The sequence below is a fragment of the Cyprinus carpio genome, chromosome B20 (assembly GCF_018340385.1).
Source record: "Cyprinus carpio isolate SPL01 chromosome B20, ASM1834038v1, whole genome shotgun sequence".
Classification (NCBI taxonomy): Eukaryota; Metazoa; Chordata; class Actinopteri; order Cypriniformes; family Cyprinidae; genus Cyprinus; species Cyprinus carpio.
Genome location: NC_056616.1, coordinates 12,284,833 through 12,305,052, shown reverse-complemented (window position 1 = coordinate 12,305,052; position 20,220 = coordinate 12,284,833). Strand labels below are relative to the sequence as shown.

The following is a 20,220-nucleotide window of genomic DNA, read 5'->3' as shown; positions in this document are numbered from 1 at the left end:
TTTTCGAAGGCTTTATGATGAAATTCACTCAGGTTTAATCTGAAATGAGTTGAATGAACATGAAAAGTTTTATGAAATGTTCACGGTGAATACTGACGTGGTACCATCATACTGACGTAGCCTAAAGCACTCTGCATCCCGGTGTAATCAAGATTGCACATAAACCTTACGTAAAGTCATGGATTAAAACCCTATCCCTTAGTAACTCACTTGAACTGTTACATTTACTTTTTGTGCTCACTTAAGATGACATTTCCATCATCTACAGTAACCTCTTGAGTTTCCATGCAACTAATTCGCGCGCAAAAGGCACCATCTGTTGCATGTGACTATCTCCATGGCACCGGGCATCGCGCTCGAGATTCCTGTGCCAGTCAATTTTTATTGTTACAGTTTGCCAGTGCGCAGGCGCAAACCAGGGGAGCGCGGAGCCTGCAGAACTGCGAGCGCTCCGTGGTACAAAGGACCCATACCAGACAGGCACGGCGCAGCGTTACCATGATCTTCTCCATCCCACCGATAGATTCCCATCCCGCCTGCATCACTTTAACGACCAGCTTCCAGCAAGTCCGCAAGCCTGACCGACGCTGCCCTGCCGCAGAATGCACGGGGGAAAAAGAGGACTGGTGGCACCACAGAACACTTTTTTGGAAAATATTGTCCGTCGCTCAAGTGGTAAGATTATTGCTTTCTTCAGATTGCAGTAGCCGATGAAACAAAGGGAAAGTCTTATGATGTCTTACGATATGTTTCAATTCTATCTTTTTCTTCTTTCTAACTATAATAATGCGTAGAATTATGCATAAAAGTGAAGCTCGTGAGTTTCTTTCCATAAAAATGGAAACCCACATTTCTTACTAATCAAAGTAAGATTAAATATTTAGATCTGACGCGCCTCAAGTCATTTTTATAAAGTCTTCTTTATTGAATGCTTAATAAAACACATTAAAACCGAGAACTACAAAACGGAAAAACATTCGTGAGCTAAACATGACCGTTCCATTACCATAATAATAGTAATTTAACACAGTTAACAACACATTGCTCGATCGCTTCCCAAAACATTACCTTTACTATTGCTAAACATTATCAGCATTAATGTAATAATGCATCAGTAAGACTTGCTTATTATATGGCATCAACAGCCTACACTCGGGATGAATCTCACGCAGGGAAACATTTATTTGCGTCATTTGACGCTTGTAAAAAAAATGCATTTTTTCTTTTTTTTTTTTTAGTCACACAAGCAACCATTTCGTTACACAAACCACCTTTCTTGCTTACTTGAGTTAAACTTTAAACCAAACATTAAATCTGATACTTTAAGTTTATTGTGGTTAAACTGAAGTGTGGCTTATAAATTATTTTGTAGGCCTGTATATATTTAAATTTATTTATGCTTTATGATCTTTTTTTTAAAAAACAATTTTTATTATTATTATTATTAGTAGTAGTAGTAGTAGTAGTAGTAGTAGTAGCAATAGTATTAGTATTATTTGTATTATTATTACTATTAACCAAACAGTCAAAGAGGCTCTAGAATCATCAGTTTATCTGCATGTTCAGTTCTCAGTTTGTATCCTCAAATTATTTTTGATCATAGCAAAAGTTAATTTAAAGGTGATGCAGTTTTTCTCGGCTGTTTTATCTTCTCATGTGTGGAAGGCATGTTGCCTGTGGTGTGAATTGCAGAGTCATTTTGTGTCACATACAGTTTCCGTGTGAATCTGCCACAGGTTCCGTCTGAGTTTGTGTTAAAGGACCTCACCAGCAGAGGTCACACATGATTAATGCAACAAAAGCTGTTAATATCTCTGCACTGTATTTCACATAACACAAACTTAAAAAGTTAAAGACATAGATTTAGGTGTTTTTGTGTATACACTGAGACCAAACAGTTATTTCTAATGAACTGTGTGTGTGTGTTTTAAATGTTTTTTTTTTTTTTTTTTATGTGGTATCCTCTCAGCTCATAATACCATGCCCTGACATTTGCCGTGGGCAGGTCTCTGACCTCCGAGGGTCTCTGAATCTTCCACACACTCTTTACTAAATCTGACGCAGAGCTTGCATCTTTTGAGAAAAAGGGCTCCACGTTATTTTTTATAAATCCTAATCACAGTCATTGTAGTAACGAGATGCTGATTTTTTTTTCTGTGAGCTCTTCTGTCACTGTGATCATCATTTAATGTTTAAGCGATGCAGTGAGTGGAGGAATTTCTAATTCTAGTGCAGATATAGTTGTTCAGCAGATCTCATATTGTTTCTGGACATCCTCCCCTCATCCCATTACAAATTAAAATATGCTGACTGAATCTGAATGGGCTGGATAATTGATTCTTGCATTTAAATTTACATTTATTTCCTTGTCATAGGCTTTTTAAATTACCAATTTACAAGGAAGTTCATGCATTCTGTATCTGGATGAATGAACACTTTTACAGCCGTCAGTACAAGGCACAAGTCAAAGACAAAGTCAGGAAGAGTCAGTATTGTGTGTCAAGAATAAAAATGAGAGGTTGCATGTAATTAAAAGGCAATGTTAGTGTCTTCTATAAAAAAGAGAGGTTGCATGTAATTAAAAGGCAAATGTATCTAAAGCCTGCGCCGATATGCTGCCAATGAGCTGCCAGCTCCAACTGAGGCTGCATGCTGATGGTGATACAAATTTATATTTGGGAGTGAAGAATAGAAAATGTATTGATGATGAACATTCTAAAATTCTCCTTGTGGAACATTTTAGAATTGCAGAGCTGGTAATTATTTACAATCTGATTACGCAGATATAATAAGCCAATAGTGTGCATGTGGTAAATAAAGGATGTGAGCACTGTATGATTTATGGGATAAACTGGAGAGAGTTTGGAACTATCTCAGTTGGATTCTAGAAGGGTAGTTGAGGTCTTTTCTGTTGTCTTTATGAAGTTAGTACGGTAGTAAGGAATCAAAAGGAATATTTTCAGAAAGATGAGACATGGTTTGACTTCAAAAAAAGAACAGAAAAAAACACCACTACCTTCGTCATTTTAATTGAAACCCCAAAACACCATGCATTTGGCATCAAAGTTGAACCGGGTGTAATAAGCCAAGCTATCAAAACTCTGAATTATTGTCAATTATGTAATAGCCAATAATTATCCAATCTCTGAGCATAATTCTGGCAAGATTTTAAAATTGTTCAAGCAATTTGTTTTTTCATATACCTCTTATATTGTCATACGCAGCATGTCCACCTCAAAATAATGAAGCCTTTCACGAGTGCAGCTGTCGAAATGATGTAGGTGTTTCAGAGGCTTTGTGTCTCTGTCCCTCATTTACAACCCAACACCTCCCTGTAGGTCTTCTCCTTTGTATGCGGACAGCAGAGTTTGTTTGAGTTTTTCCAGCCCACTTAAGGGAATCGAAACACACAGCTGGGGGGTAAACAAAGTCAACTTTCATAAAGACTTTTTACCTTTACATATCATTGTTAGAACAGCAAAAGCAATGCATATTTCCCTACAATTTTCTTATGTAAGTAGAGAAACAACTGTGTTGAGTTTTAATGTGCTGGAGAAGCTTTTTGTAGCTAGCTTGATGTTTGGCTAATCGATGACTGCAGGGTTCTCACTGACTGGGAAATTAAATTATTTCAAAAGCTCTTTTTGATATTGAGGACAGCTATACTGTACCAGCATTTAAGGCTGACAGTTCTGAGGATAAAATCGATAAAGTAGAGTTTGCATGGTAAAATGAAACTTTTGAGAGAACCACACATCACAATAGTACAACCATACCATTAAGGAGATCATAAGACTAGTGCCAGAGAGAAAAAAATAACAGAAAAGCATGTGAGGAGATATGAATGCAGATTAGAAAGCCACAGATGTAATAAAAGTGCTATCTTACGTTAACCACAGTTTACGAGAACAGAGAGCTGGTTGTGTTTTGTGTTCACTAGCAAAGGGAACCAGTATCTGATTTGTATCTAAACTGAAAATAGTCTGTTTTTCTAACATGCTTAGGATCCATAATGGCAAACAGAAAAGTGTTTTCACAGGCACTAAGAATGGTGCACTCTGTGTAAGTATAGGTTTATCTTAATAGGATCTGTTTCTTCTTCCACTTTCCCTGTAGTCACCCTTTCACCAAGAAGCAGGTGCACCAACATACTTCCACATAGACAGTGCAAGAACATATACAATCCAATAGCATCACATACACAGAAAAAAAATTGAATGCATTATGTTAATGGTTCCAAAAATAGAATGTTTGTGCTTGTTCAATGTCATTACTTCTCACTGCAGTGACCGCCAGAAGTAACATGCAGATGAGTGCAGGAAAGACACGTTGTACCTCCTAATGACACCAGACCTACTGAATGGAGCGTTTACATGGGGATTTGTTTGTAACAGACTCCACTTGCACCTCCATCTTCTTTTTCTAACCTAGAAGATTTGTAGAACGTCTCTGACAGCCTTCTCAGAAAGTTCAGGCTTCTCTGGTCTTTCTGCTACAGCATTGCTGTGTTGTCAGTCCAGTCCAGTCTGCTGTTTGATGGATTTCCATGTATTTGTGGGTTTGTACCATCTCTGTGTTTCCATCCTTGATAGCTGTATAAAATGTTTTGATTGCTGATGGAGACTACAGTGAATTGGCATGCATCTAACTCTAACAACAGTTTAAAAAAATAGTAAAACAAACAAACAAAAACCCAAACAAAATGCCATTCCAAACTATCACCTGGGGAACGCAAAATAAGAAATGTAGAAACTGTTTAGAATATACCCATTAAATTGTATGGGGACTAGATCTACTGAGAACTAAAAAGGCCAAAAAAACAGCATAAAATATTATAAAATGCTCCATATGACTTATTTGCAGTCACGTCCAATTCAAATATGTTGCACTAAGCGTTTAAAAGTTAAGGAAAATATATATACTGACTATGCTATCATTTAACATTTAAGATCAGTAATGTTTTTTTAAAGGACTTTTTTTTTTCTCAACAAGATTTTGTGATTATTTTTTGATAATTTGATAATATTGTGAAATATAATTGCAATTTAAAAATAACTGTTTTCAATATGAATATATTTTAAAATGGTATTTATGCCTGTGATGACAAAGCTGAATTTTCATCTGCCATTGTTTCAGTCTTCAGTGTCACATAATCCTTCAGAAATTATTCCAATATTCTGATATCCTGCTTAAGAATCATTTACTTTTATTATCTGTGTTAAAAACAGTTGTGCTGCTTAATATTTTTAGAACTATTTTTTAGAAAAAATTTAATTTAATGCATAAATGATACATTTAATGCATCTTTGCTAAATAAAAGTATAAATTAAAGAAGGAAAAAAAACGTACATATTGTTAAAGCAGTGAATGATTCACAAGATTGGGGTTTCCCATCTGAATAGCCTTTGGGTATGAACCTAAGTCAGCAAGTCAAGATGTTTACACAGCATTTAATAATAATAAAATGAGCCATTTTGAATCTGAAGCAAACCTTTGGCAGTTTGGACAAATGTGTTTTATTAAAGGTGACACATTGGCCCTCAGGATATCTCAAAGTTCATCTGCCCCTGTCTGAACCTTCTCTATTGGAATTTCTAAAGTGTGCGCTTGAGATTGAATCTACAACTATCCTCAAAGCTGTTTGCTTAAGGCAGGACCTTCGGTCGGAGACTGGCAGTGGTTATTTCCTAATGCGCATGCTGTGGACATCTCTCCTCTTGCTAGAAGTAATGGAGTCAAATGCTGACACACACAAAGTGTCACGCCATAATTGAATAGAGAATTATAGAGAGATAAAGAAAGACAGCGAGAGGGGATGGAGCCAGAGAAAAGGTCACAAATTGTCTGACAGCAGAGACTCTTCCGCACAGGGTTTAATAATCAGCAATTTATAAATCTACTTCCCTCTTTTGTCAAACCTGAAAATTTTGAATCGGAATCATGGCTTGTCTCTCTGCGTCGCAAATGCCAAGGAATAACATTTTTTCAGGCCTTTTAAGAAATGTGAATGACTTCGAATACATAAAAACACATGCAAGACCAATAATACTCCCCCTGAATGTTGTTGCTACTAGCCTGAGAGAGTGGTCAGAACAAACAGATTTATATTGAACAATGTTGCTGACTTGCAAGCTCCCATCATGCATTGCAGCATGCATAAATTGTTTGGATAGTGTATTCTTTTGGGTTTTGCTGACTTTATGCTATTGCTCTTAGTTATTCATTGTGCAATGATCATATTTTCACACATTGAGGTTTATTGATTGTCAACATTATTTTAGACTTGCCTAGTCAGATGTTTGATGTGTGGCATAAGATCAGGACTTGGTCCTAGTTGCAACTTTTTGTGACCAAGAACTTAAAACTTAAAGAGTATAAGACCGCCTGACTGACATTCAAAGCGACCAACCACAGTGTGTTTTAATGTGGCATTTAAGAGCATGTTTAATGAAATATATATCAGAAAAAGGAAGTTGGCAGCCAGTCAGATTATATCTAGCAACCGCCAGTGACATTTGAGTTGAGTTTTTTATATTTCTAAATGAAACTATTTCATACGATTTTAATAAATCTTTGCCTTGCCAGATTTTTCTCGCCGTAATTTACATCAGTTATGTGTATGAAGGAAATTATGACAATTCAAAAGTATTAATAAATTGTTAAACAAGTAGTCTGTAGTTGATTCTGACAACTTTTTTTGGTAATGCTTTACAATAAGGTTTCATTTGTTAACAATACTTATACATTAGTTAACATGAACTAACAATTAAAATACTCCGGAGGCATTTATCAGTCTTTGTTGATGTTAATTTGAACATTATACATTATCAAAATCAAGCTGTATGTTAATATTTTTAATAGACCTGAGCTGACATGAACTAACATTGCACAGTTTTATTAATATTAACAAAGATTAATAATATTCTTACAAATGTGTTGCTCTTTGTTAGTTAATGTTAGTTAATGCATAATTGGACCTTAGAAAAGTTACAAATTTTTTATTGGCTGAACATTTTGCATTTAGTGAACATTTAAGTTTTTTCTGATTTTTTAAAGTTACACAGTGCAAACTGAACTGAAAAATCTCAATGCATCATGTTGTCTTGATTTTTAACTTTCCTAGTTTCTTTTTATAGTGCATTTTATTATGTTCCATTGACATGTTTTACTACATTCAAAATAAGATGCAGCTTTTTTCATGGGTTTTGTGTGAGTGGGCAAGTAAAGGGGGAAGAAAGCAATGTGTATATATGTAAAGGTGTTCATGTGAGTACTTATGTGAGATGGTTTTCCAATAAACACGCTGCTGTGGAATTGAGGAGAGTAGCCTAGCAGCTGTCTGTTGGCCTCCCATGTGGGGTTGGCACGCACATCACTAAGTCTTTCATCACTGTCAATATTCCTCTTATTCACCATTTACACAATAAGCTTTCGGCAGCATCCCATAATACACATAAAGTGCTGACGGACTGCCTTAGGCTTCACGTGGATCTGGAAGTGTGATCAATGTGCATGTTACAACCACTTGAGCTATTTAAAGTCTGCATCAGCTGACATGAGCTGCTCTTAAAAACAACGAGAGTAATTCAAGAGAGACACAGGTAAGCCTGAGTGTTAATTTGCCTCAAGTGAGATTATAAAGATTAAAGTCTTTCTAGTCTCAATATTCCATTGATTTTACATGCTGCCAGACAAAACAGCCGTGTCCTCTTATGGCCTGTGAAATGGATGCTCTTTTTGCCTTGAGGTGGATCTGTGTTGTCTGTGTATTGCTTTACTTTATAAAACAGGCTTTGAATTCTGAAAGGTGTAGCTAACAAAATATATTTTGAAGAATGTTTCCACAATTTTGTTCATATAAGTTTAAAAACTCTAAATAAATATTTAATCTTATTGCAGCTAGTGCTCTTATTGTTAACTGAAATAAAAACCTTACTGGGAAAAACAGAAACTGCTTTAAAATTTTCATGGCCACAAACTGTAAAAAACAGTACAATAAAAAAGGCCACATATTAATGTGTATATATATATATATAGCTTGAAGCCTTTAAAACCTGCCCACATTAAACATAAACATGCCACTATTGAGAAAAATACCATAAGACTGTGCTGGAAAATTTATTCAAACACTTATGAAATTATACCAGTTAATGAATTAACTTTGACAGCCCTTCTAAAACTAAAATAAACAATTTGAAAAAGCTAAACCTAGTAATAACAGATTGAAAACTTGTACCTAAGGGGACATGTTGATGGAAAAAAAATGATGAGATGGGAGCAAAAATGTTTATTTTTATGCTTTTGTAAACCAGCTTTATTTTAGTGTCACTGAGATGCTATAATAACTTTTATAAATTTTTTGAGATAGTTTTATTTTTATATTTTCCATTTTCAATTGAATTTTAGTTTAAATTTTATTAATATATTGTTTGTTTTTGTTTATTAATATATTGTCAGTATTTCAATGATTTTTTGCGTTTTATTTTTAGATATGTATATAGTTTTAAATTTTTATTTTAGCTTAAAGGGATACTCCCTTTAAATGAAAATGAAAATTTTGTCATTAATCACTTACCCCCATGTCGTTCCAAACCTGAAAAAGCTTTCTTTCGTCTTTGGAACACAATTTAAGATATTTTGGATGAAAACCGAGTGGCTTGTGACTGTCCCATAGACTGCCAAGTAAATAGCAGTGTCAAGGTCCATAAAAGGCATAAAAGTCATTGTCAGAATACTCCATCTGCCATCAGACGTGCAATCTGGGTTATATGAAGCGACAGGGACACTTTTTGTAAACGAAGAAAACAAAAATAACGACTTTACTCAATAATTCCTTTGTCAACATTCTCCTTTGTGTCTCTCCTTATCACCGTATGCTGTGTATGCTCTTTTGTGTCATCCGCGGCACAATGATGCGCTGTATTATTTCAAATCAAAGCTAAATACACGTAGAAACAGTGCATCCTTGTGGCGCAGATGACACAGAAGAGCATACACAGCATACGGTGATATGGAGAGACACAGAGGAGACTGTTGACAAAGGAATTATTGAATAAAGTTGTTATTTTTGTTTTCTTCGCTTACAAAAATTGTTCCCGTCACTTCATATAACCCAGATTGCACGTCTGATGGCAGATGGAGTATTCTGACGACGACTTTCATACCTTTTTTGGACCTTGACACTGTTATTTACTTGGCAGTCTATGGGACAGTCTTAAGCCTCCCGGTTTTCATCCAAAATATCTTAAATTGTGTTCCGAAGACAAACTGAGCTTTTACGGGTTTGGAACGACATGGGGGTAAGTGATTAATGACAAAATTTTCCTTTTGGGATGGAGTATCCCTTTAAGTTTTAGTCATTTTAGTACATCAAATTAAACTATTTGTATATGTATGTATGTGTGTATATAATTTATTATGTAATTTTATTTCAGTTAAAACAAAACAAATCAAAACAAAAATTTTCAAGTAACAATTTTTTATATAGATTTTGTTGTATTTTTATTAACTATAATAACCCTGTTACAAGCAAACACAAAAGCATGGAAATACAATTTTTCCCCCATCACTTAATTAAAACTAAAGTAAATTAAAAAAATAGAAATAGAACATTTAATTAAATGTCTTTCCTTACACCGTTTGTTCCTCGCATAGATTTTCCTGTATTGTGGTTATGCTGTGGATGTGACTGTACACGGTCCTGCTCCACTCGCCTGAATTCCTTTTCCATATTAGTTATTAATGCTTGACTTCTTAGCAGAGACTTTATTAGTCTGAACGTGCTGTCTTGGCTAAGAATGCGATATATCATCAGTGACAGAGCATTGGATGATTATCATATCACTAAGCCCTGATCTGCAAACAGGATCTAGGTCTTTTGCATCCTCAGGGAGCACTTCCACGCGATTGGCCCCTGATCTGAGGGCAGGGGCCATGGCATGGAGACCACTGTAATGAGTCTCAACTCTCCTTCCTCAAGGGGACAACACTTCACTTTATCCTTTCCGCTTCTCCTTTCAGCCGGTCCTGCGCAGGCAAACAGAAAGAGGAGGAAGAGGAGGAGGAGGAAAGATAATGGAGACTATTCAGTGAAGGAGAGAAGTGGCCACCTTTTTTAATGGCTGTGTCAAATGCCACGTTGTCTCTCTCTCTTTCTCTTTTCCTCAGGGGGGACTGCATGTGTCCAGAGAGAATTGTAGCTCTTTCACATTATAAAAGCCTTGTGTGTGTGAGAGAGAGCAAAGATGATTCTGTTTGTGGTTGTGTAAGGTTTTGTATTGTCACAGACATTTCTGTAACAATTTGTGCCTTTTTTTTCCCGGTGCTGTAATGTTCTCTTTGCCTTGCTATTTTTATACCTGCGTCGAGAGGCTGAAGTCAGCTGGCTTTAGCCTCACTAAAACACTGATGAAGACTAGAGAGGATGGCTTAGTCTTTTTAATGGCAGGAAAAATGTTCAGGTCTTTAACCCACCTGCTATGGCTAGACCACTGTGTATCAATTACATTGATGTAAAAGACTGCATTGCAATGCAATTTGTCAAATGGAAGAATTAACTAATTAAGGCAGTTTCTACAAACGGAGTACAAATTAGGGCTTGAAACTCAAGTCTTTTTTCTTTTCAACAAATTGCCACTGAAAGGGAAGTGTTTAACCTTTGGAAAAAAGGTGTCTGGTCATTTAAGGTGATTAGACTAAATGTTTTATTTTATAGTTATATTATTATTTAATTCATTATTTTATTTTATTTTGCAGTCACACAACTACAGAAACTAATGCAGTTTATTTGTTAAATAGTTAGTTTGCAGATTTAGCCACCAGATATTGTTTTGTAGTTTTTATTTTTGATAAATAAAATAAGATGTATATGCACTGATATTCAAAAGCTTGGGGCCAGTTATATTTTTTAATGTTTTAATACTTTTATTCCACAAAGATGCATTGAATTAAAAGTGGCAATATCAGCAAAGAGTTTTATAATGTTACAAAATAGTTTGATTTCAAATAAATATTCTTTTGATCAGTTTATTCTAGTTTAGAGAATCCTGAAAAAAAGTATCATGGTTTAACCTAACAAAAATATTAAGCAGCACAAAGTTTTCAACATACTGTATATAATAAAAAATTATGTTAGCAAATCATCATATTAGAATGATTTCTGTAGGATCATGTGACACTGAAGACTGAAGTAATGATGCTGAAAATTCAGCTTTGTGTCACAAGAATACATTTCATTTTAAAATATGCTGAAATAGAAAACAGTTATTTTAATTTCAATAATATTTCACAATTTTTCTCAATTTACTGTATTTTTGATTAAATAAATGCAGCCATAATGAGCAGCATTCTTTCAAAAAAAATAAAATAAATAAATAAAAAACCTTACCAAACTTAAACATTTGAAGAGTAGTGTGTATATATAAACAGAGCGGAGTGTCTTGACTTAGAAAATATTTTAATGTTGCTTGCAAAAATTTTGATTAGCATCAATGGAGAAAATGCTCTACTGGGTCATGCTACTAGCATGTGATTGCCTCTCTTTCTTCCCTGCAGCGGTTCTGTTTGTTCTCATAAATTATGCTTCTGAGAGCTTAGGCTTTCAAGAAAACATCTACATAAATGACTATTTTAAGGTCTGTTAAGCCAAAGAAAGTGTTTCTTTCATTCCATACTAGTTGGTTAAACTGACGTGCCAGACAATAATATGAACACTAATGTAGCAAATCAGCTCAAAGGGGAAATATGAATAATTAATTATAACTAGTTATAATTGATTATAATTAATTATAAATATTTAGATCCGCTGTAAGTATTTACTTGACATCTCAGTGTCAACTGTCTGTCAATTCTAGGAACGTTAATTTCCTGGTTTAGGAAAATAACTTTCTTACTGAACAATACTACTCAGAGCATGTAGCAAAAATCTGCATGATTAGGGACTCCAGTTATGAGCAAACAAAGAACAACCTCATGTGTGATACAAGTACAACTTTATTAACCACATAAACACTTAAACTAGTCTAACATACACACAAACAAATGCATACAGTTGGCATAGGAAGAGGGGTTAAAGCTTAAGCAGTAAAGAGAAGAGAAATAAAAGCATGAAGCTATGGTACAATTTGATATTCAGCAGATCTACAGCCTGAAGGAAACATCAGTTCCCTTTCAGTCGGTCACTCTCGACGCCACGTCGGTGACCGACGAAAATGGGATATCGCTTCGATAGACCAATCTACTTCGAGTGTAAATTAAACGAGCCAATGCACATTTTCATGCAATTATTGCATCCAGTTGCCACTGATCACAGCTTGAGTATAATAAGGAAGCAGGTGCAATGCATACCAGCTTTTCGCTTCGGAGCCGAGCGTTAGTATCGTTTTGTTCAACTGTGTCTGCTGTGAACTACGAGTTCAGCACGTTCTCGGAAGCTTTGTGTGTTTGCGAGACGGTCCTTCAGCGGTGGTCGTTCCAGCGTCGAGTGGATTGCACACTTCAGGCTGCACTACCCCCTGTCGTGTTGCAAGCGGCCAATTCCCCTGTGCGCCTCAGCACTAAAAGAGCATTTCCTAAAGAGCAAATTTCTCTAAAAGAGCTTCATGGGTGCGTCTTTGTAAAGACGACGGATCGTTCTTATAAGGATGCCGTTTCACCCGTGCGTTTCTGGGTGCGGTCGTTACCTGGCAAGGGGTGATGGTCACGATTGCTGCCTCACGTGTCTGGGCAAACACGCTGAGGTAGCTTTCGTGGATTAGTCATCATCTTCTCTCTGCGGGAAGATGACCATCTCGGAGCTGCGAACCAGGCTCTGCTTCCTTCAAAAAAGGGGGCGGAGTCCCGTTGCCGCTGCCGCGATTTGGGGCTCGTTCTGGCGGCCGACCGACAGACGAAAACCATTTCCAGCAGTAGCACGGGCGGTTTGAGGATTATAGTGGTGGCAAACCCCGCAGGGAACTAACCCTCTGGGGACCATCACTCCTCTTGCATCTCCGATCCAGAGGAGTAACCCACGGAACGCGCTGGGCCCTCTTCAAAGAGCGTACCAGTGGTATCCAGTGGGCCTCCCCCTGACCAGATGTCGATCTCAGCATCGGAGGGAGAGCTGTCAGATGAAGATTCAGCTGTGCTGCTGCCCTCTGGGACGGTGGCGGAGCCTGAATTGGATCCGGAGATGACAGCTATGCTTTCCCGGGCCGCCGAGAGGGTAGGGCTCGAGTGGAAATCTCCACCGCGTCCCGAGCCCTCGAGGCAGGATGATTGGTTTGTGAAGGTGGTGCGCGCTGGTTTTCAGCGCCCCACCCTGGTGCCTTTCTTCCCGGAAGTGCATGACGAGATCACCAGGTCGTGGATGGCACCTTTTACTGCCAGAAACTGGCTGGTGGGCTCCTCCCTCACCACTCTCGATGGCAGTGCAGCGAAGGGGTATTCGGTGATTCCCCCAGTGGGGAGCGGGCGGTAGCGATGCAAGTGTGTCCTAAGTCTGCCTTCTGCTGGCGGGGAGACCCAGTGCTTCCTTCCCGGGCCTATAGGCATTCGACTGGTCTATCCGGCAGTGCCTCTATGGCTTGCGGGGAAGCTGCTTCTGCCTTACACGCTGTGGCGTTACTGCAGGTGCACCAGGCCAAGGCACTGAAGGACCTGCACGAGGGTGGTTACGATCCAGAAGTTCTGAAAACTCAGAACCGCCACTGGCCTCGCGCTCCGAGCGACGAAGGTCACCGTGCATTCTCTGGGTCATGCGATGTCCACGCTTGTGGTCCAGGAGCGCCATCTCTGGCTGAGTCTGGTTGAAATGAGGGACGCCGACAAAGATTGGTTCCTTAATGCGTGTGTCCCAGACCGGCCTCTTCGATGACGTGGTCGAGAACCTGGCCCAGCAGTTCTTGGCTGCACGGGAGCAGACTGAGGCGGTCCAACTTTCTGCCTGGCGGGAAGCTGCTGCCTCCACCCGTCCGCCGGTTGCAACGCCCCAGCCTGCTCGTCACCGAGGGCGGCCCCCTGCGTCCACCTGCTCCCGCGCCGCATCGCGCAGCAGCCTCCAGCAAGTGGCGCCGTAGAGCTGGGCATAGGCAGGCCGCCCCACCCGTCCTGGCCCCCGTCAAACCTGGCGGTGAGCGGAAGAGCAAGAGGCCCCGGGATGGGTGGCCCAGAGAGAGGTAGCCGCTTTCTGGGGGATGGTGAAAGCACCTCTCCCTCCCCTGGAGGAGGGCCGGGGGAGAATCTGGAAATCTTGATGAGAGAGAGCGGTTTTCTCTGTCTCTGGGTCCCAGGAGGGCACGTAGAGTTGCGGACGGCCAAACACCGGACCTCACTCATCCTCCTCCTTCGCCAGATGGCAGCAGCGGGCGGTTCGAGAGCGTCAACAAAGGCCCTACTCACGCACCCTCTGCCAACCCGTGGAACCAGGTGAGCCCTGCACCCCACACTCGCACCACACTCAGGCCTGCTCACAAGCCGCCCCGAGATGGGTCCCTGTGTTCCACCTCGCTGCCCCACTGCGGGTACGGCTGTGGTTCCGCTGGTCCCGCTTGTACGGTTTTCTAAGCGCCTGGTCAGCGCTACCCAGCCCGTCTCGCTGGCTCCTGCGGATCATCAGCCTCGGCTATGCGATTCAGTTCGCCCGGCGTCCCCCCAAGTTCAGCAGTATCCGCTTCACTACAGTGAAAGCGTCCGATGCCCCTGTTCTGCGGGAAGAGATCGCAGTCTTACTGGCGAAAGACGCGATAGAGCCGGTCCCTCCAGCCGATATGAGGACGGGGTTTTACAGCCCCTACTTCATTGTACCCAAGAAAGGCGGTGGGTTATGTCCAAACTTGTGTCTGCGAGTTTTGAACCGGGCCCTTCATCGGCTACCGTTCAAGATGTTGATGCAGAAATGCATCTTCGGGTGCGTCCATCCCCGAGATTGGTTTGCAGCGATCGACCTGAAGGACGCGTACTTTCATGTGTCGATCCTTCCGCGCCACAGACCTTTTCTGCGGTTTGCGTCTGAAGGACAGGCATATCAGTACAAGGTCCTGCCCTTCGGGCTGTCCCTGTCTCCCCGTGTCTTCACGGAAGTCACGGAGGCGGCTCTTGTTCCCCTCAGAGAGCAGGGTGTTCGTATTCTCAACTATCTAGACGATTGGCTGATACTAGCACAATCTCGGGATCAGTTGTGCGAACACAGGGACCTGGTGCTCTGGCACCTCAGCCTGTTGGGCCTTCGGGTCAACTGGGAAAAGAGCAAACTCTTGCCAACGCAGAGGATCTCTTTTCTTGGTATGGAGTTGGATTCGGTCGAACAGACAGCACGCCTCATAGAGGAACGTGCGCGGTCGGTGCTAGCCTGCTTGAATACATTCAAGAGCAGGACAGCGGTCCCACTGAAACTCTTTCAGAGGCTCCTGGGGCATATGGCGGCCGCAGCGGCACTTTATACAGCTTGGCCTGTTACATATGAGACCACTACAGCACTGGCTTTATGGCCGAGTCCCGAGGTGGGCGTGGAAGCGCGGCACTCACCGGGTCCAAGTTACACCGGCCTGTCGCCAAACCCTCACCCTGTGGTCAGATCTTGCGTTTCTCAGGGCAGGGGTGCCCCTAGAGCAGATCTCCAGGCATGCTGTGGTTTACACGGATGCCTCCACCACCGGCTGGGGGGCCACGTACAACGGGCATGCAGTCTCAGGGGTTTGGACGGGCCCGCAGCTGCAGTGGCACATCAGTTGCCTAGAGTTGTTAGCAGTGCACCTTGCCTTGAACCGTCTCAAAGGTCACTTACGAGGCAAGCATGTGCTGGTCCGAACGGACAACACAGCGACCGTTGCGTACATCAACCGACAAGGTGGTCTGCGCTCCCGTCGCATGTCACAACTCACCCGCCACCTCCTCCTTTGGAGTCAGAAGGTTCTGAGGTCTCTTCGTGCCGTTCACATTCCAGGCCTGCTCAACCGTACAGCCGACGAGCTGTCTCGAGCAATGCTCCCAGGAGAATGGCGACTCCATCCCCTGACGGTCCAGCTGATTTGGAGACGGTTCGGAGCCGCTCGGGTAGACCTGTTTGCTTCTCCAGAGACCGCTCACTGCCAGTTGTTCTACTCCCTGACCGAGGGAACTCTCGGCAGGGATGCACTGGCACACAGCTGGCCGCGGGGCCTACGCAAGTATGCGTTTTCCCCCAGTGAGCCTTCTTGCACAGACACTGTGCAAAGTCCGGGAGGACGAGGAGCAAGTCTTGCTAGTGGCGCCATATTGGCCCACGCGAACCTGGTTCCCCCGAACTGGTGCTCCTCGCGACAGCCCCTCCTTGGCCGATTCCTCTGAGGAAGGATCTACTGACTCAGAGACGGGGCACCATTTGGCACCCGCGTCCAGACCTTTGGAAACTCCATGTCTGGTCCCTGGACGGGACGCGGAGGTTTTCTAGGTGACCTGCCCCAGGAGGTAGCGAACACCATCACTTCGGCAAGATCACCGTCTACGAGACACGCTTATGCCTTGAAGTGGAACCTGTTCGTTGAGTGGTGTACTTTAACGCAGAGAAGACCCCCGAAGATGCCCAATTGTGGTTGTGCTTTCCTTTCTGCAGCAAGGGCTGGAGCGAAGGCTGTCTACTTTCACCCTCAAAGTCCAGGATGCCTGCTATTGCTGCATACCATGACCCCGTGAATGGGAAGTCTTTAGGTAAGCATGACCTCGTCATCAGGTTCCTTAGAGGGGCCAGGAGGTTGGATGTTTCCCGGCCCCCCTCCATACCCTCTTGGGACCTGACTCTGGTGCTAAAATCACTACAGCAGGGCCCATTCGAGCCTTTGCATTCAGTCGAGCCAAAGTTTCTTTCATTGAAAACTCTGCTCCTGCTTGCAGTGGCCTCCATCAAGAGGGTAGGGGACCTGCACGCGTTTTCGGGTGCCTAGAGTTTGGGCCGGCTGACTCCCAGGTAATCCTGAGGCCCCTCCTAAGGCTACGTGCCCAAGGTTCCCACTACACCCTTCAAAGACCAAGTGGTGAACCTGCAAGCGCTGCCCCTGGAGGAGGCAGACCCAGCCCTAGCTTTGCTCTGTCCCGTCCGAGCATTGAGATGCTACGTAGACCGGACACAAAGCTTCAGGACCTCAGACCAGCTCTTTGTCTGTTACGGAGGCCGGCAGAATGGGAATGCCGTCTCTAAGCAGAGGATGGCCCGCTGGATTGTGGATGCCATAGCCCTGGCTTATCAGGCACAGGGTGTGCCCTGCCCGTTCAGGTTGTGAGCTCACTCAACAAGAAGTGTTGCATCCTCCTGGGCGCTGGCTCGTGGCACCTCGCTGACAGATATTTGTAGAGCTGCGGGCTGGGCGACCCCTAACACGTTTGCTAGGTTCTATAGCCTTCGTGTAGAGCCGGTATCCTCCTGTGTTCTCACCTCAAACGGGTAGTGGCACCGAGAGGCCCCGGTTAGTGTCGGCTTGCTAAAACTGCTCCAGAGTGTCCGTACTGTAGACCCTGTTGAGATCCTCCATCACCCTAGGCAGCTGGACACGGCGGAACGTCCGGCGCCTGGCCTTCATGATGAATCCGTGAGAACCATAGAAGGCTGGGTTCCATATTGAGACCTAAGCGGTACTCGTATGCGTATAGTCCACGGTATAGCCTTAGAGCCCGTGTTTCCCCGGCAGACTTCTGCCTTTCCAGGAGGGTTTGAATCACCTCAAATTTTTCCATATACACCTAAACGGATGCTATATGTGTATTTGCTCCCGAGACCTCCTTCGGGAAGGATGGAGCCTCCGCAGCGTCCCTGTTCCAAGTGGAACGGGTACGTTTTCCCAGTGTTATCCAGTCTCACCCAGTGAGGTAGTGCTTTGACAATGGTGAGTGGAGCTACTTGTTCCGAGCCCCGGCCTACACCTAATAGGGGCGCAGGCGGCTTGCACAGGGCACTGGAAGGGGCAGCACCCATGGTGCTTTGGTAGGGATCCCATTTTCGTCGGTCACCGACGTGGCGTCGAGAGTGACCGACTGAAAGGGAACGTCTCGGTTACGTATGGTAACCCTCGTTCCCTGAAGGAGGGAACGAGACGCCACGTCCCGTCGCCATGGTTGCTGTACCACCGCTGAGAGCCGCCGGGTCTCCGGCTCGGCTCCTCAGCAAAAACCTGGTATGCATTGCACCTGCTCCCTTATTATACTCACGCTGTGATCAGCGGCAGCTGGATGCAATAATTGCATGCCAATGTGCATTGGCTCGTTTAGTTTACACTCGAAGTAGATTGGTCTATCGAAGCGATATCCCATTTTCGTCGGTCACCGACGTGGCGTCTCCGTTCCCTCCTTCAGGGAACGAGGGTTACCATACGTAACCGAGACGTTTCTTAGTTCAAACATACCTTTGTAAAAGGTGCAAATGATACTTATTGTATCAATTAATAAGATTAAGTTTGATGCTTGCACATCTCACCTGTTTGAAAGAGAGTCCTGATGCACTTTGGGGCTCCAGTAGATTGGCTGAAAGACTAGGAAAGACTAGGCCGAGGCCTGGTACAAGCTTGTGGTGGTTTTTAAGACTCTTAGTTCAGCATCTTCTCCTGGAATTCCTGAATCTGAAAAGAACTTCTCTGATCAGTGATCTATAATGGGTGACGGTGTCACACCCTCAGGATTTGAGTGAGCCAATGAGAAAGTGTCCCTTCTGACGGAAAGTTTACGACCCTTTTTCCTCAGGCATATGATCTTTGATTGGATGTTGATGAAGAACTATTAAAGATTCTGGTACCACTAATACCTTCCATAGGCATCAACATAATATAAATGAACATTTAGACCATTAAAAATGCAGCCAAAAGATACCAAACATGGAATACCTGTGATCTCTGATAACAATAGTATGCAATTCTAAAATGTTCATTGAAAAGAGTTCGTATCAATACATAAACAAAACACTATAAGGGCAAAAATAATGAGATGGGGAAAACTGGGTACATGTCCCTATATTTCTCAAGTGGTTATATCTAGAGGGAGCTAGAATTAGGATGGACTGTATAGTACAAGGGTACATTTGTCTGTTTCAAAGTTAATTTAAAGTGAAAACTCTACATTCCTTTGAGTCGTAAAACAATCATATCTTGATGTGTGTCTTTGTTACCAAGGTAACCAGAGGCCTGTTCTGCCCTTTTGAGGTGTTAGTTGCATTTCGGGGGAAGGGTCTATAGACCCTCATAGTTGGCCCTTTGGTTAGATGAGGGGGGCGTTAGATATTATTTGTTAAATATAACAAATAGTTGTGTGTCTGATTGGTCCAAATGCTACACTAAATATACATACTAGTTATTATGCACATTTATAAAAGTGTTCTCTTATTTTTGATTGCAGAGACAAGTTTCTTGTTGGGCAACGCTCAAATCGTGGAGTGGCCTATAGTTTACAGTAATGACGGATTCTGCAAGCTGTCTGGTTACCACAGGGCAGAGGTCATGCAGAAGAGCAGCACCTGCAGGTGAGTGGCTCTCCACCTGTCTATTTTTACCCTGTCCTCATTCAGTAGACAGGGACAGGCAGTGATGTGATTTTAATTTATATTCGCAACTTTTCTGGCTAAGGCATGCAGGGTCCAAAAAATGCATTAGTGTGCATCATAACTAAATTATGTGTTTTCACAGAATTACATTATTTTGGATCCGAAAACGAAGCCTCATAAACATTTCCAGAGGGATTATGCTCAGATAACAGAAGCTGAATCTATTAAACTGATGCAATGCAGAATATGAAGTAGAGGAAGGACAGAGTTTGATCATTCATTATTGTTTTCTATCTTTCTCAAGTGAGAACTGACCACTATTCCTGCAAGTTTCACTCATCAGACAAGTGAGGATGTTTCGCTAATGATTTGGTTAAGTGTTAGGGACAGAAGTGTCATTTTCTCACTCTGCTTGAGTTGGCAATGATGCTTAAGCACACTTCTCACATCAGTTCAGCTGTGTTGAGCCATAGTGGAATCTGCATGTGCTATTTAGCCACTCAGAAAGCGTATTTCTCCTGAGCCATCACCGAACACCTTGTTAGCGCTAAATGCGCTCAGTAAGGTGCAAGTCATTAGAGTGGATATAGAAATACCAACTGCAGCGATTTGGCTCTACCTACATGCAGTGATATGGATCTGCCTACAGACTGTGATATGACTCCAGATTGACTCAGGATTCAGGGGGAATTTTAGAGGTAGAATTGGCACAAGCCTTTGTCAGCTAAAGCAATAATGGTGAG

At 42.3% G+C, this 20,220-nt stretch overlaps 1 protein-coding gene across 1 annotated transcript in view; it reads left to right on the top strand.

Moving 5' to 3' along the window:
- Window positions 1–55: 55 nt before the first annotated feature.
- Window positions 56–20,220, top strand: part of kcnh5a (potassium voltage-gated channel, subfamily H (eag-related), member 5a) — an 84,772-nt gene continuing 64,607 nt past the window's right edge. The window contains 2 exon segments of the mRNA XM_042747164.1: window positions 56–675; window positions 19,333–19,456. Of these exon segments, the coding sequence (XP_042603098.1) occupies window positions 603–675; window positions 19,333–19,456 (197 nt within the window). The 5' untranslated portion in view covers window positions 56–602.